Raw genomic sequence first — 17,024 nt, 5'->3', positions numbered from 1 at the left:
TTCTCAGTGGTTTCAAACCATTGCTGGATGATTGACAAAGTCTAAAGCAAGTCTACACAACATACTGGAAATAAATACAATAGCTCAAGTTCAACACAAACTCCAGCATATGTGAATCCATGGAAGGTTTCAAATGAAGACACTTGTGTTTTTTCCTCTCTTCTGTGCAGCTGGTGTTGGATAAAAGTGTTGTGAGGATCTATCGCACATGTTGAGCCGCAAAAGCCCCCAGTGACTCATTATAGACCGCAAAAGCCAGCCGTCCCTAAAGAGAGTCTGAGATATTATCACACCCGCACTGAGAGACAGTGAGACTGAGACCTCACAACCAATGAAGAAAACAGAGAGAGGATGCTGGTTAATCACAGTGAATTTTAAATGTAGACACATCACAGCTGTTACTCTTTTTCAGTAGTGATAAAATGTTGAGGGCTTAGGAATTGCAAATATATATATATATATATTTATTTTTTGCTTTTAGTCATATATTCTTGTCCATTAAGAGCAACTGACCCTCAGCTAACAAACATTGCTTCTTTCCATAAACATAATGAGATGACTGTACCCGTCTGCTGCAGAGACTGAAATTTTGATTCGTGTTTTAGCTAAAGCTCTGGGCCATAACACAAAGTTCCAGTTCCTGAGGGATGTAAATAACAATGATGATAACAGACGCTTCCATAAATGAACATAAACATGAGCCACCAAATTACCAGCCTGTGGAGAACTTTAATTTTCTTTTGCTATCTTCTCTTGTTCAATCCCACTGATGAACAGAGTTTCATGTAAATGTATCAGTGTGTGGTTTCATCTGAACACACACAGATGCTTCTATTATCACTGGAATTCATAAGTATTGTTATCAGCGCTCGTCTAGCACAGAATCTCTCTCTATAGTGCCTTACAAACATACGCATTTAAATACTGTTTCCCAGCAGGATCATATTGCTTCATCTTACGCATAATATCTTCCTGACTGTGCTATAGTTTCCTCTGTGATATACTGTAAACTTTCAGTCTGCTGTTTACAGCTGTTTCTGCTGAAATTAAAAGTTGCTATCATTGTTTTATTATCTAGTTTCAGTCACTTTACACAGAATCCTCATTTCGGCTTATTCAGGCATAATTAAGACACATTAAATAATGCAAATCATCTTATGAATGATTTGAGGTGAGTCACCAGCAGCCTGAAAGGATTTCGTCCATTGCTGTCAGTTTTCCAACTGACACAAATCCCTAATGATCCAATCCATTCCCCACAGCCGAGACTGATGTCACCAACTAATCCAGGCTGCTCTTCTCATATTAGATTACTAAAGTTTGACATTTTATGAAGAAAATGTGGTGCGTGCCTGTGTAAAGTTCACTGCTACGATGCTAGTCTGCTGTGACGGTTGACAGGGTGCTGTTATGTGTTCAAAAGGACCAGCATAAACCAGCAAAGGAACAGCTTAAACCAGCATCCCAGCGTCAAAACATACCTAACCAGCATATGCTGGATTTTTCAACAGGGATGAACTTTAACGAGATGCCAGTGGACATGAAACACACTGAATGGGTTTGAAATACAATAAACTGACCTTCTGTTTTCCTTTTGTTGCTGCCAATGTTTCTGTCAGCACATTTTACTAGGCTGGCTTAAAGCCTCAAGTGAGGTGTTACACTGCATTTACAAAGGTGCCAAATCCCCTGCATTCTGGCAGGTTGTCTGGTACTCAGCTGAAAACCCGCCTGATGGGCAAAGCAGGAAAGAGACGCCCCCTACTCGCAACACGGCTTTGCTATTGATTCCTGGAGCAGTTCTGCTTCTGAACGCCTTTGCAGAAGACTGTCGCACTCAGAAAACACATTCATGTAGGAGGAGACGTTCAAAGGAAGGCGGATTTGTCTGCTCTGAACAAATTAACTCCGGAAAGAAGTGAACATACAGATTTCTACCTGTATGTTTCATATTTATGACACCAGACGGCTTGATGTGGAGAGTTAGCCTAGCCGCGTAAAAGCAAGGAGCCATTGATTATTTGCAGATGATAAATCAGATGATGACAGAAATGCTGCTATAGCCTCACTAGTTTTATTATTTTCTCCTATTTCTAAGTAATACATTGCATTTTAACCACCTTTAGTCAAAAAATATTGCAAACAGATTACATGCTCAGGAGCTCGTGTTCTCAAATTGCAGGTGTTTAGCACTGATATTGTTCTCAACTTAAGAAACTTTGTCACTATCTAAATGGCAATACTGCCTAACAACACACTCCACACACTCAAACTGACAGTACAGCATTAAGATTCAATTCTTGACTCAATTCTTGTGCTGCTAACAGTGTCTGATCCAAAACAAAAGGAGGATTTCTAAAACGGATCAGAGGCAGTATTGAATTATTCATCTCACTCTAACAAAGAATTAAACTAATCTATCTGCCAGTGACACATGCAGTTTTCCGTGACGACGCAGGCGAGTGCCAAACAGCATGTGGCAGTGACGGGTTAGCATGGGTCGCTAATAATAAATTAAATGCTCAGTTAATAGCAGCTTGATAGCTTGTGTGTGTGAACATGTTGTGAAATATGATTCATAGAAAGAGAATTGTGTTATTCCTTACTGTCCTGCTGAAAACATCTTGAACCAGCCTAAGAAAACCATTTTAGGCTGGTTAAAGCTGTTTTTCTTAGCAGGATCAATAAAGGCAGACATCTAAAGGTATGCTAAGCAGTAAACTGTTCACATCCCGAGGAAATCCTTTGGGTCTTCATGCTGTTGTGGGGCGCTAGGCTAGTCTTTAGCTGTCTAGCTGTGCTTATAATCTCCAGATGGTCTATTCTTCTGTATTTTTTTTTAAATAACTTAATATTTAATCTAATTTTTAATCAAAATAGTTTCTTCTTCTCGTCAGCTGCAGAACTACTAGGATCTTTATTTCAGTCTGAGCTTGATCTGATCACAGGAAACTATCAGTGACTTCTGGGAGGAGATTCACTGACTGTGGGCTTTTTGCATTATTCAGCATTGCAGTGTTTGGCAAACGTACAGGCCTCTGCTCCATATATTATTGTGGATTTTCTGCAACGATGTATGAGCTCATGGAGAATCAATGTCATTCAAAGTGGTCAGTTGACTGATGGTGTTTCATTTTCATGTAACAACCTGTCACGATTGACATATGACAGACTACCTTTTGTTGAACAGCTCAGGATTCTGGATCTTGGCGTCGGTGTCATAGACGAAGTGCTCTTGTGAGATGGTGACACTGTTGTCAAGACTGTCATTCTTGCTGATGGTGATGACAGGGTAACCCATCTGCAGTGTCCAGCGGTCCATGACCTGCGTGATGTTGATGTCCTTTCCCTCCCGCTGCATGGCCTTTGACACAAAATATATACATCAAAATACATCATACATATACAGATTGCCAGAGTAAAAGGTGCCGAGCAAATAGATAGTGTCTGAAAGTGTAAGTGGATTGAGTTTTGTTGGTTTATATTAGTTATGTTGGTTATGGTGGGTGGTGTAAAAGCTTGAAAATAATGTACTACTTAAACTAAACCTGATGCTAAACCTAAGTGATAGTGTTGGCAAAAGCAAACGTTAAAAACAGATTTGTTGAAGCAGCCATGCGATTTTAGCTTGCTTCTACAAGTCTTTAATTAGAGTATTTGTATTTGTGTTTCACAAGACACATCACAACTGCAGCGCTGTACCAGGTGAGCTATCGAGCAAGTTTACTATGAAAGAAAAGTGGCACATATGGAGCTGGTTATGTGATACAAATGTGAAAGTGTATTAGCTTACAGATCATGCACTATGGTAAAAGTGTTTTAAGGTCATAACATAGTATTGTGTAAGACTTTGTTATTTGATAAACCGCCCCTAATCATAATTTTGTGTGAAAAGGAATAAAAACCACTAGTGTTCATTTCAGTTGGAAACTGCAGTGAATTGTATGTATGAAGTTTTACAAAAATGTAGGTAGAGGTACGATTTTCCAATGAGCATAGGGTGAAATAAGAACCCATTCAGGACTTTTAATTAAAAACTCTTAGTGAATAGAAAGGTGATTAAACTTCACCGTTCTCTTAAACCGCATACGCAGAAACATCACAAGGCAATTTCCAGTTATCTAATCTCTCTATACAAGAGCAATGCTTGTAAAAGAGCAGAATTAGATTTATAAGTCTGATTTCTTCAGAGGAAGCTGCTCCTCCTATTTTAAAGAAGTAAAACATAAAATTGGATCTCACGGCTCATTAATGTGGAAAGCTCGTAATGTGACTGAGTTTTGTCCCTGAAGGAAATATACTGCCTACATGGTTCCTCCTTATTCTCTGAAAATGCTACTATAAATGGTTCAGCACGGTGGACAACTGGCAGTTTTCTGTATGAATTGTTTTCAAAAGCTATCTGTATGTTTGAGGAACATTTTAATGTTTTATGGAGTTTCATCTACTTTTCAATGCAGTATCCATTTTAAAAAGAATGGTAGAGTATGTGACTGAAAAAAACACTGGAAACACATTTAGAAAGTATTCAAAATATAATTAAATAATCTTTAGCATCTTTGTTAGCATGCATGTAAAGTCAGTATTTTGAGATTTCATTTCGGTCTTAACGTAGCTGTCTGTAGACAGTGAGTCATTGGCTTCACAGATATTTTCCATCATTTCATTTCACCGCATTTTAAAGAGGTGCAGCATTTCATGTTTACTGGGGTCAATCGGTAGTTTCTTTAAAAATTGGTTGTAAACCGGTGGAGATTTACAATGTTTCTGCAGCAGCACACAGTCAGTGTGTTGTGGAGACCCGTGGGATTGGAAGGGGAATGTGGTGGCAGAAACAAAAGTGCTCTGTCAAGCTCTCTTGCATTTTGCAAACATCAACTTGACTAGATCATTCGAGCATGTGCAACTCCCCTTCTCCAGTGTAATTGGGAAACTCTTGCTTATAACAGATGATTCTGACCATATGAGTATTAAAATCTGAGACTAACCAAGCTTGCATGAGATGACTCGGCTATTATGGAAAACGCCGAATGAGACCAGACGACTTCTCACAGCTGTCAATGACTCATGGTTTGTTTACCGTGTGAATACAGAAGAGGCTCTGCAGAGGCTGATGACGGCAGCTGATGTTCCTACATTATGAATCATTTTCTTTAGGACAGCTTTCAGGAAGCTACTGTACCTTTGCCCTGGCGAATATAATTAAAGGAAGTGAAGGCCGGTCCGGCGATGGGTCGTGAGTTTGACAAAGGGCTTTGTGGGCTCTAAGCACTGCCAGATTATTGCAGCAAATTGGATTTCATGAATAGCTAATGAACACAGCGCATATCAGTATTCATTAGATGATGGGCTGTCATGGACTGTTAATGTAGCTAAATTCGTCAGTGCCTGACAAACACAGCCACTGAGAGGATACGGAGGTCCAGGACTGGCCCTTTCACATAAATTCACCTTTAAATCCGTTCTGTTTTGAAAGAGAAAATGAAGAAGCGGCTCCCATCAGCCGGCATTTGGGAGAGTGATGTGAATGACAAAACGCTTCATACAACGCTGATAGCTGCTAAATGTCCTGCTGTTCCATTACAAACTATAATAACTTTGAGATTACACTTGAAAGTAATCTCATTAAAGTCATGACACTTTGTGAGATGAGCGAGAGGGGACTTGTTGAGAGTCCTCTGGTTTTAAAAGCACATCTCTGGGCTTTGAGCTGATGACTTGAACCCAATGCTTAACTTCACTGTGATCATAGCTGTTGGCTACGACCGTTTACTTCACAGGTGATAGCAGTTCCTTTCGCTCCTACTTTTAGTGTCTTAATCTTTTTTGTTTTTTTCATATTAGATAGCTATGGTTTTAAAATAAGTCTGTATTATTTATAACTGCACTGCACAGGTGAGCCAGCATATTAGAGTCCTGTTGCACCACGCATACAGCCTCGGTTAATATTGTTATCTGACCAATTACATTGCATTTTGTCACTGTGTGAGATACCTCCATCCATGAAGGTGTTCTGTTAATGTGCAGAAAATGGCGTATAAAGAAACAAAAGACAATGTTAGCATTTGCTTTGCATATGTGTGCAATTAAAAATATATTTTTTTAATTCAATTAAACATTAATTTAAATAGTTTTGTATAATTTAAACAGGTTTTTATTAGTTAAATAAGGAACTCTGCATTAGCATTGCAGCATTTGTTGTTTCGGTAACTAAACTGGGAAATTATGGGAAATTAACACAGTTGCTAAACCCTCTACGCTACTACAAAAAGACAGAGAAACTGAATAAGCAGATCACAGGGAAAAAAAGTGTTTCTGTCAGGAGGGGAACCAAACCTAATAAGAACTGTATTTTTGAGGCCCGAGTGAAGCATCTAAATAGGTCAACTTTCCTTCAGCAGAAGATTTTTCTTGGGTTATTCTTGGCTACACCTGAGCTGAAGGGCAGATGCTCATGTTTGATCTGAGAGACTCATCAGGCTTGTCAGCAATTATGTGACACTTCACTAATCGGGTCTGATAAGATTCAACTAATGTATAAGTTAATTAAAATCACCATAATCAGCAGCAGCAAGCCTTTATTATCAGTATCTGTGAACATTTGCATTTAGCAGGTTTCAGTGATCAGATTTCTGGATCAATATTTGACCTGCGTTTGCAGAAATCGTTTCCATTCTAAGTGAAAGCTCAAGTGTAAAAGCGAGACTATCAAACACAACCCAGCCTCCATATCAAACTCTTTCCCATGTGGCATTTCCATAAAACCCTTATGCGTTAATGTGAGTAGGTGGTGTATTGGCATAAATTTGATGATGTACAGTTATATAATGGCCTCTGACCTATATGCAGCGCATGAATCTCTGAACACCTCCCTGCAGGAGATGCACTGGGTGAATTAAAGTAGGTTGAACACACACAATTTCACTCGTCGCTCAACACTGACTGACCCCAGCGCTGATTCCTGCTCGTGGATGGAGGTCTCACACCCAGAAGATGTGTAAAGTCTCACCTCTGAGAATTTGTTCCACAAGTCATCTCTCGCTGCGTTCCCGTACATGTGCGTCATCAAGTAATCCTGCAAACAGACAGAGACGGAGATCAATATTGGAAGAGAAATAAATTGGACTTGGACGGAAACGGTGAACTTGGGAAACCAAATAAGCCCAAACAATAACATTACTAATCCTCTCAATTCAAGCTGAACGTATGCAAATTAGCAGCAGATGTTTGGGTGTGATTGGCTGTCAGTTCAAGGAGGACCATAAGGAGGCCAATTAGAGGCTGATTATGTTGTTCGAGTCGATGCTGCATCAGCATATCACTGAATGAGTAACATACAAATCAGCAACAGGATTTCTTTCAAGACATAAAAGATGGTCAATTGTTCACATTAAAATAAACACCTTAAGTTTTGAAAAAATAACAGAATAGAGTAAAAACTTCAATACTCTTACAAAAAAAGTACTGTACTAGTATATACTAATCATATTAATGATTAGGGGTGCCGCTATGGTTTGTGGGTCCCCTGAACAGCATATATACTCGGGCCCCCCTCGGTAGAAATCGTGTTCCCACCTCAGGGGGCCCCCTCTGACGCCGGGCCCTTGGAATCGTCCTAACACCCCTCCCCCCTTGCGATGCCACTGACTGCAGTAGTTGTATTTACATGTGGTACTTCAGTTTCAATCTCATGTTTATCTTGAGTACCTATTGAGTAGTATAGCATCCTTCATATCTCTGAAGAGTCTTTAGTTTTATCAAATTTATAAAAGAAAGATACAGCTGTACAACTTCTCTCAGAAAATCAGCTCCTGTCGTGCTTCCGTACTTCCGTACCCAAACTTCAGAACTTCCACAACCTCAATGAAGCACATTGTTGGCTGTGCTCTTGCTCTCACACGGCTGCGTTTCCCAAAAGCAACTATGGTCGCAAGTTCCATAGTTACCAATAGAGTTCAATGGAACTAACGACTATATTTAGCTAACAATGTTTTTTGGAAATGCACCCCTGGTTGACAAAAGTGCCCATACAAGGAATTTCGCCCTTTATGACATCATACAGGGCCATACTCGAAAAAAAAAAAAAACTTTCCTAAGTTACCTTTACTAATACGAACCCTGAAGGAGCATATTTGGCACATAAATACTCTTGTCATACGTCCAACTCGTTTTTTGAGACTTTGGTCATGTTTAGCACAAGAATCCAATTCTTCAGCAGGGTAAATAAGTCAGAATGCATGATATAGCATTAGACATTCTCTTTAATGTATTCTATTACAAGTGCCTTGACATCAACATGGACAAATCTGCATAGAAAAGTGGATGTAATATCTGTATTGTGGTGTATTATTGAAGCTAAGACACCGGTGGGTGTTCATTTCACTGCTAACAGACTTTAATCTGTTAAACGCCAAACGCTACATTATCAGTGCGTCTGTTCTGCCCTGCAGTCTCAGTGATACAGGTGGTGGACGACATGAAGAAGGAGTCTGACCCTGGAGAGCACATTTACATGCATCTGATAAGAACATCTGGTGGGAAGCCTCTTGGCTGCTGTATACGAGATTCCTCGATAACTCTTGAGTGACCGTGAACGATAAACCCGTCAACTGTAATCCGCTTCCTGTTGCTGGAGTCAAGAGAACATGCTGACAAAAAACTGCATGTTCCCTGCTAATACTGGTGCATGTCTTCTGTAGAACACAAATGGAGATATTTTGCAGAATGTCCAGGCTGCTCTTTTCAATACGCCAAGAACATAGCCTATATTAATGCATTTAAACTCTTCTTAAGTCATAAGCTATCTTTGTGTGATAAACCGACCAAAAAGTTTTGATTTTAAACAACAATACCAGTACTCAAAACCATTATTGCAGACACACTTCACTGGCTCTTAAAGAGGGGTAGATTTTAAGTGAATAACTGAAAAAAAGTGTGAGCAGATGATGACAGGGTTTTAATTTTGGGATGAACTATTCCTTTAAAAAGGTCATTATTTCAGCCTTTGCTTCATGAATCAAATCAAAATGGACACTTGTTGAAACGCGAACAGGCGTCATGCTGAGAGGTCTGCGCAAATTGCATTGGGATCCTGAAAACGTGACCCAGTCCAGCTGGCCTTCATCTCTCTATATGCTCTGCTGAGCTTTCAGAGAGTCTGGGATTTGAGTCTGGAGCAGAACCAGATTCATGTTACCATCCTGATGAATCTGTTTTAAACCAGATCAATTCCTCTTCCTCTCTCACTCTCTCCTCCATCAGAGTTAATGCCCTGAAGCGAAGTGACCATGTGGTCCAATCTCGCCTCTGATAGGGCCGTCACAGTGTGTTGTCATTATTTTGACACTGATGTGTTCTGCTGACTGCCAAAGCAAGATAGAAGGAGTAAAAATAAATCTAGTTGCCATATCAGTCCCAGTCAGTCAGTCAGTCAGATGCAAAAGAGTGATATACTGTATATATATTTTTTAGATTAACTCAAATGTAAATATAATATTTATGTTAAATATACTGTATAATAAATACACAATGAACATGTTTTCTCTTTTGAATTAAAGTTCATTTTCAATTATTATTATTATTATTTACAATTTCAATGAATTAATAATTTAAATGCATTTTTTGGGGCTTAAAATAAAACATTTCAAAGTGGTGTAACCATTCTGAAACTACCAACTAAATAAATAAATGCTAATAGACTGAAATCCTTCAGAAAAACCTTACTATGAATTTTTATTATTATTATTAGTATGAATACTTGACACTGAGTGATCAATTGCGGCATTCTGTGATTGTGTAAGGACATTTAATTCTATATCTGACCACTGTCCCTGCAATCCAGTCTCACTCAATAGGTAGAAATTGCATGCTGAATGTGATTGTTGCAGTATGAAATACCTACTCTGCTCATTTGCATGGATTTGCATGGCAGCGAGGGACCACTCAGAGCCATTTTATGTTGGTGTTGACATTTTCCAGTCTGCTTGGCCTAAAATTGTGTATTTTAATGACTGTGTTGCTACCCACCACTGTTTAGTGACCAAAAGCTCTTACAGAGAGACAAGAAACAGACAATCCTATCAGCTGTCTACTGTTTACACATATTTTGTAACGTGATGCTCTAATAAGACTAAATAATACCACATACAAATATTGGGTAAAATAGTCAATTTTAATTCTGACGGCTTTTTTTTTTATTTTTATTGATTGTTTTAACTATTTAATGCACTTGTAATGATTGAGGTGGATCAGACACATGATTATTTGTTATATTTAACAAATAGTGGACAATACCCCTCCCCAACCAGCAAAAAAATGTGGTAGGGAGAACCAGGCCTCTGGTTACTGTGGTAACAAAGACACACATCAAGATAAGATTGTTTTACAACTCAAAGGAATGTAGAGTTTTCACTCTAAATTCACTTTGAAACAGACAAATGTACCCTTGTACTATACAGTCCATTTTTCAGTCCATATTTTTTCCCCTTTTAGTGTTTTGCTTATGTATTGATACAAACTCTTTTAAATTAATATTTTAGAATTGCATACTATTGTTAACAGAGATCACAGGTATGCCATGTTTGGTATCTTTCGGCTGTATTTTTAATGGTCTAAATGTTCATTTATATTATACTGTATGTTGATACCTATGGAAGATATTAGTGTTACCAGAATCTTTAATAGTTTCTTCATCAACATCCAATCAAAGTCCATATGCAAAACATATGCCTGAGGACCAAGGGTTGTAAACTTTCCCTCAGAAGGTACACTTTCTCATTGGCTCACTCGCCTCCTGAAGGGTGGGACATCCTCACAGTTTTAAAAGATCACAGGATCAGAGTTATTCAGAAGAAGTTTTCAGATGCAGAAACTCCAGGGCAAGATGCGGAGCTAAGAGTCTATTAATTGATACATTAAGTATCATTTGCACCTTTTACAAAGGTGTGTTTGAGCTAAGTAACTGATGTTTCCTTCAGGCTGTAGATCTGCTGAATATCAAATTTTACCATAACTTCATGCTTTATTTCTTTTCTCTTTACTGCTTAAGCTTTAACACATTTTCCTATGCCAACTGTCAGGGGCGGACATACCCATTAGGCAAAGATAGGCGACCGTCTTGGGCCCCCAAAAGCCAAGGGCCCCCTAAAATGCTTTTCATATAGGATATGCGCATTAAGCGCTGACACGCGAACGGTTGCTGTTTACGGTGTTTATAACCACGACAACCGTCCGAGTCAGTGGCGCCTGTAGTGATTATTTGAGAAGGCTAAATTGATCAAACATAGGCTATGATCAACTCACTGTCTGCCGCTGGCCGTTACTTAAAAAAAACGTATATATTAACAAACAAAAAATGCTCCAAACGTTTTTCTATAAGAGGTAAAAAGACGGGCTAGGGCCTATTTGACATGAAAGAAACAACATGAAAGAAATCCATTATAACATGTATATGAAAATGTAGGCCAACTGTATGTGTGTGTGTGTGTGTGTGTGTGTGTGTGTGTTAGACTAGTTCAAGTGTTTACGCAGTTAATAAAGTCTTACTTGTATTACACTTGAGGTTGTTTGTTGTTTGCTCATAACTGGAGTCCCTAATCATGCAGATTTTTGCTACATGCTCTGAGTAGTATTGTACAATAAGAAAGTTATTTTTGGTCATTGAATCTGATTCACCGCATTTTCCAGAGGTGTGATATTCTAGTGATAACAGAACTCTAACCTCCAAAAAAACATATATAATAATTATTATTATTATTATTATTGGCCAAATTAATATTTTAATTAATATTAATAAAGATGCACCTTATTAATCTTATTGATGGTCATTACATTTTTTTCTGTGTACATCGGCATCTTGGAACGGATCTAAAGATTCACTTCATAACTCAACAGATTCCAGTGGGATGGTTGTGTGTGTAATTAATGTACTCTAATTAGCAATGGCTAGTTACTCCTCTGGCACTCTCCAGGACAGAATAATATCCTGAACGTTCCTTCATCAGATATTATAACCACATTCGGTTTTGGTTTCTGATTCTGCAAAGTCAAATTATATACAAAGGCAGACAAAAGATTGATCGCTTTCGATATGTAAATCCCCCGAAGCTAAAACACCAGTTTTCTGCAAGAGCCTTCACCACAACAGTCAAAGCAGATCATAAATAATTCATTATTCATCCAACTAAATGAGTTCCCTCAAAAGTAATACAAGAAGAAATATGTCTGCAATTTTCTTGCATATGAAAGTAATTTTGAGGCAATGGAGGTAGATTGTTTGGTGAGGTGCTGTGTTTACCTATTCCTCCCATCAATCACTCAGAGACAGACAGAGATACTGAAAGTTCCCATAAGAGAGAGACAGAAAACAGTAATAATGAGGCGGAACAGTTGAGCCAGAGGGGCTGCTGGGAGAAGAAGAGGAAGATGGGAAAAATGGATCTTCTCTGTGTTCCAGAATGTTGTGGGATTGAATCGAAGAGTATCTGGCTATTTCATCTGTGTTCAGAACGAATTATTAGCCCACAGCATCCGTCGGGAATCTCACAGACTGCCATTCTCCAAGTCAGGGACACGCTGAGAGCCGACAAACAGGACTATGAAGCACCGAATCCAGGGAAGCAGCTTCCTGCGGTTCAAAATCACATCCAGAGGATGAAGATGGACTGTAACATGCGGAAGTTTATTTCTCCAGGGCAGGAGCGTACTTGTCCTCTGCTATTCATAGGTCAAGCATTTCACATTTCCAGCCGGAATGAATATTTCCTACATCCCATAATATGATCCATCTAAAAGTGGTTTTAAAAGCGATGGGCAGTGTGTGTAAATGAGACGCGAGTGCTTCATCACTCCAGTCAGATGTATGAGCCCCAGAACCCATTCAGACCTCATTTATGACTCCCTCTATTCTTTTATAAGAGACATTCATCCACCTGCATCAGCAGCCCATCCACCGTTTACTAGTGAAGATGAGAGAGAGAGAGGGATGGGTAATGCTGGTCTGGATGAGACTAAAGCCCGTCTGCTGCTTCTGAGCTGTTCAGCATTCACAACTGTCTGCTGCTTCAATTATGCAGAGACACGAGGAGGAGGAGAAATGCCACACAGAGCAAAAAACAGACACTGAGAGAATGAAATGAGCCTCGGTGAACAGACAAAGACAGAACACAGACGAGAGAGGAGAGCTGGATCACTGGCAGATGTGTGAGGTTGTGTCTCTCCTCTTAAATACTCAGACTTTCAGATCTAGAGCAGTTTAGGAGTTCATAAGCCTCTACATTGAGCATTAAGGATAAACTAGGATTAATATAAGGTAAAAAAAAAAAGATAAAAGAAAAACAAACATAATAAATAAATAATACAACTGATCAAACTGATTAATATAAGAAAACATAATAATAATAATGTAAACAGTTAATACAACAAAAAGTTGAAAAGTAAACAATAAATAACAAAAAACAATGAAAACAATAACACAGTAAAATGTAATAATTTTATTTTCAATTATTCATTAATACAATAAGTTCAAATTAAATTGTTTTATAATTTTATGTTTCTTTCTGGGGTTTTTTAAATCAAAAATGTTTTATTGCGTTCTATTTTATTTTCATATGAGATAAAATATACTGTGCATAAAAGATAGACATTTTACTATAGTATATATTGCACAAAACCAAACACACTAATTACAGTTAGTGTAGCTAGTTCAAGATAAATGGATCACATACAGTATATGTGCATTAGACACATCAGTCTGCTGGTCTTACATGTATTTGTGCTGTGATATTAAGCTCATATGTGCAGATGTTACATCAGTAAATGAAGCATTAAATGTGTTGCTCTGCAGAAAACATGACCTGATTGTGCTTCCAAACACTAATAGCAACATTAAACCACAATAACAAAAATAACCCAGAAAACAACTCTGAAACTGTCAGATTTTTTACAGCATCTCAGGCATAAAGAAATACAATGAGAAGTTATGGATGTTTAGAAAAGTGATTTATGTGAAGGTGAGGAATCTGTACCTCTGAATCTGTGTGAACTCACACATTAAAGGAGGAGGGATTTGTACCTTTAACACATTTACATTTATTCGTTTACAGATTGACTCTCACTGGATTCAAACCTGTTTGTTCACAGCCCAGATCCTTTAACCACATTACAGGATGTAGTTTCATGTAGCAGCCATACGGTGTCCACACAGCCATTAATAATCTCTAATAATGCATCACGAGATCTGCTGCTCACTCCAGAGGAGCTCTGACTGCTAGACGGACACAGAAAGAGCTTCAGAGAACTTAAAACACTTCAGCTGGAGCAAATGACCATGTGACTATAAACAAACTGAAAAAATACAAGCCGTCTACTCAATATCAGCTACAGTACATGTGTTTTAATGCAGCGGATGTGTTTCACCATTACTGTAAACCGGTTTAACACAGAGAATGATTCTGAAACTTCTGATTGTAAAAGTTTCAGATATGAAATTAATTTCTGACACGAACACGTTTAATCACTTGTCTGATTGTGCTGCTTTCACCTCAAGCGTGATGGCAGCGCGTGACACAACAACAACAAGCTGTTGTAGCTCTAAAGATAAGAAACACATGTAAACCGACACGGCTGCACAATCTCCCAAACATACGAGACACTCAGAGCAACCTGAGGGGACTTGAACATTCACTGAGATATTCAAGTGTTAAATGGTGAGATTCATTTGTAACACATTCAGCTCACATTCACAGGATTTAACAAGGATTGAGTTTTTGAAAAAAAAAAATTTGAGAAGTATTTTAGGTATTATGCCACAATCCTCTTAAAGCTGCATTTATGCAGAATCTATAATTCATATAGAGAGCCTTATAAACATATTCATAACACATTAGGAGTAAAACATACATACGTGTGAAATCATCTGTGACCACAAAGAGAGAAGATGAAAGAAAACTATTGACTTACATTGAGGCCTCTCTGGAATAGTGGCTGTCCCATGACGTTAGCCAGCATTCGGATCAGAGCGGCTCCCTGCAGACACAACAGAAACACCCACATTCAGTAAAAGCTCATCGTTTACACCTGCTCTACACATTAATTTAATCGCAAAATATGCATTGTATGAAAGTACAGTAATCTACCTACAATGGAAGTCAATGTGGCATGACATTCTGAAGGGTTTAAAATAAAAAAAATGTGAAGCTTGTGTTTTTAAAAGTGTTTATATTAATTTGTCCGTACATAATTATGTGTAATTTTAACTGGACAGTTGACAAAATCATAATTCTAGTGGTGTGACTTCTTTTGAATTTGTGGTTATGAATGACTGTTGTAATATTCATTTGCATTTTTGTAAATTAAATTAAATTAAATTAAATTAAATTAAATTAAATTAAATTAACATGCTTGTACACAGCAGAAACTGTTTAACAATATTTAATACAAGTTCAGTTAATTTAATTATTACCCTGCTTTTTTCTAGCAGTTCTTCTTTTTCAAGTATTCAAGGTTCATCTAAACAAGAACTCCATGACACTCGTCCTGCTGATTTCTGCAGTTTCATAAATTTGTATCTTTTTGACTTTGAGTGACTTTGACATGCTAATTTGACAGCATCTAATTCCTATCTCCCCACATCCCATCCTCTACTATTTATTCTGTTTTACAGTATCAAACACATAAAAGTGTCCCATAAAAGCTTCTGTTTTATTTTTATAAGTAAAAATCACTCTATAAATGAAATTATAAAGTGGTTATAGGAAAATCCAGCTAATATTTCTCATGACCGAAGCCTTTATATCTGCAGCAGCTTCCCACAATCCACTGATATGATGAACATTCACTGCCAACACACGAGAGCCGACACGACTCACTCATGAGAGAAACACTGCTGCTAACACTCAGTGTGTGTGTGTGTGTGTGTGTGTGTGTGTGTGTGTGTTTGATTTGTGTGGAGGGTCTCACTGTCTCTGGGCTCTGATCAAATGTGTCCCTGTAGGATTCACTATAAAGACAGGTAGAAGTTTTGGGTCAGATGAAAAAGACCCTCATCATTCACTGTGTCTGTGGATCAGCAGAGAGTCACGATCTCAAATACAGTCAGTCGTTCTGGAGCACATGAGGAAGATGTTACTCTGATACCAGCTTGTTCCCTATTTTAAGGAAGTCTAAACTGATTTTTAACTTTTTTTAAATAATAGAATCAGAAAATAAACCACTAGGAGGCAGATAAATCAAAAAAAATTACCATGGTACTATTTTTCTTCGAATAACCTTTGTATATAATGTAAATATACACAGAATAATCACAGATATGTAATGTTCATTAAATATTTAAATATATTAATAAATTCTTGCTCCAGTTTTGTTGAACAAGATGTTAAAAAATAATATAAACACATCATGAATGTAATACCACAAACTCTTATACATTTCAGTAAATTGTGCTTCTGCAGTGACACTGTTTTCCTGCTACTCATTTGAAAGTGGCGGTTTGCCGGTTACCGTACATGAAAATGGATGAAATATGAATCACATGAATTATATATGAAAGCATTACACTGCAGGTTCATATCCAGAACATCTTCATAATGGGCTCTCTGGCGAAATCTCTGCACTGAGTTATCAAATTCAAAACGACACTAAATTAAGGTTTTATAATTGTATTATTTTCTCATCTATGTATTTATTAAAAGTGTGTGACTGGTGAGCCAGCACACTATCAGCTGCTATAAACACGTCTGGTTTTGACACTGTGCATGTTTTATTACACCTTTATTCTCCATCATTATGAATAATTCTTGCTCATTAGAGCTTTTGGCAGATTGATTAAGAATCCCGTTGAAGACATTAATCCAAGAGAGCAGGATATTTTAATCAAGGGATTTGAACGGAAATGAATCGAAAAACAAATGTTCATCAGAATCATTCATAATTTTATGTCAATACAATAAGACATTTTCTACTAACATAGTGGATCCTGGTTACTTCCAGAGTTGGAAATGAATGGGGGCTTAGAGCAAAAATAAACC

At 37.9% G+C, this 17,024-nt stretch overlaps 1 protein-coding gene across 1 annotated transcript in view; it reads right to left on the bottom strand.

Moving 5' to 3' along the window:
* Positions 1–17,024, bottom strand: part of LOC107694150 (thyrotropin-releasing hormone-degrading ectoenzyme) — a 114,589-nt gene that overhangs the window by 29,101 nt on the left and 68,464 nt on the right. The window contains exons 6-8 of the mRNA XM_016493755.1: positions 14,959–15,033; positions 7,010–7,075; positions 3,177–3,364 (exon numbers count right to left, since the gene is read on the bottom strand). Of these exons, the coding sequence (XP_016349241.1) occupies positions 3,177–3,364; positions 7,010–7,075; positions 14,959–15,033 (329 nt within the window). The remainder of the gene's footprint in view (positions 1–3,176; positions 3,365–7,009; positions 7,076–14,958; positions 15,034–17,024) is intronic.

Source organism: Sinocyclocheilus anshuiensis, unplaced genomic scaffold (genome assembly GCF_001515605.1).
Source record: "Sinocyclocheilus anshuiensis isolate Anshui unplaced genomic scaffold, SAMN03320099.WGS_v1.1 scaffold1003, whole genome shotgun sequence".
Taxonomy (NCBI): domain Eukaryota; kingdom Metazoa; phylum Chordata; class Actinopteri; order Cypriniformes; family Cyprinidae; genus Sinocyclocheilus; species Sinocyclocheilus anshuiensis.
The sequence above is the reverse complement of the archived record's forward strand: the minus strand, read 5'-3'. Positions and strand labels throughout refer to the sequence as shown.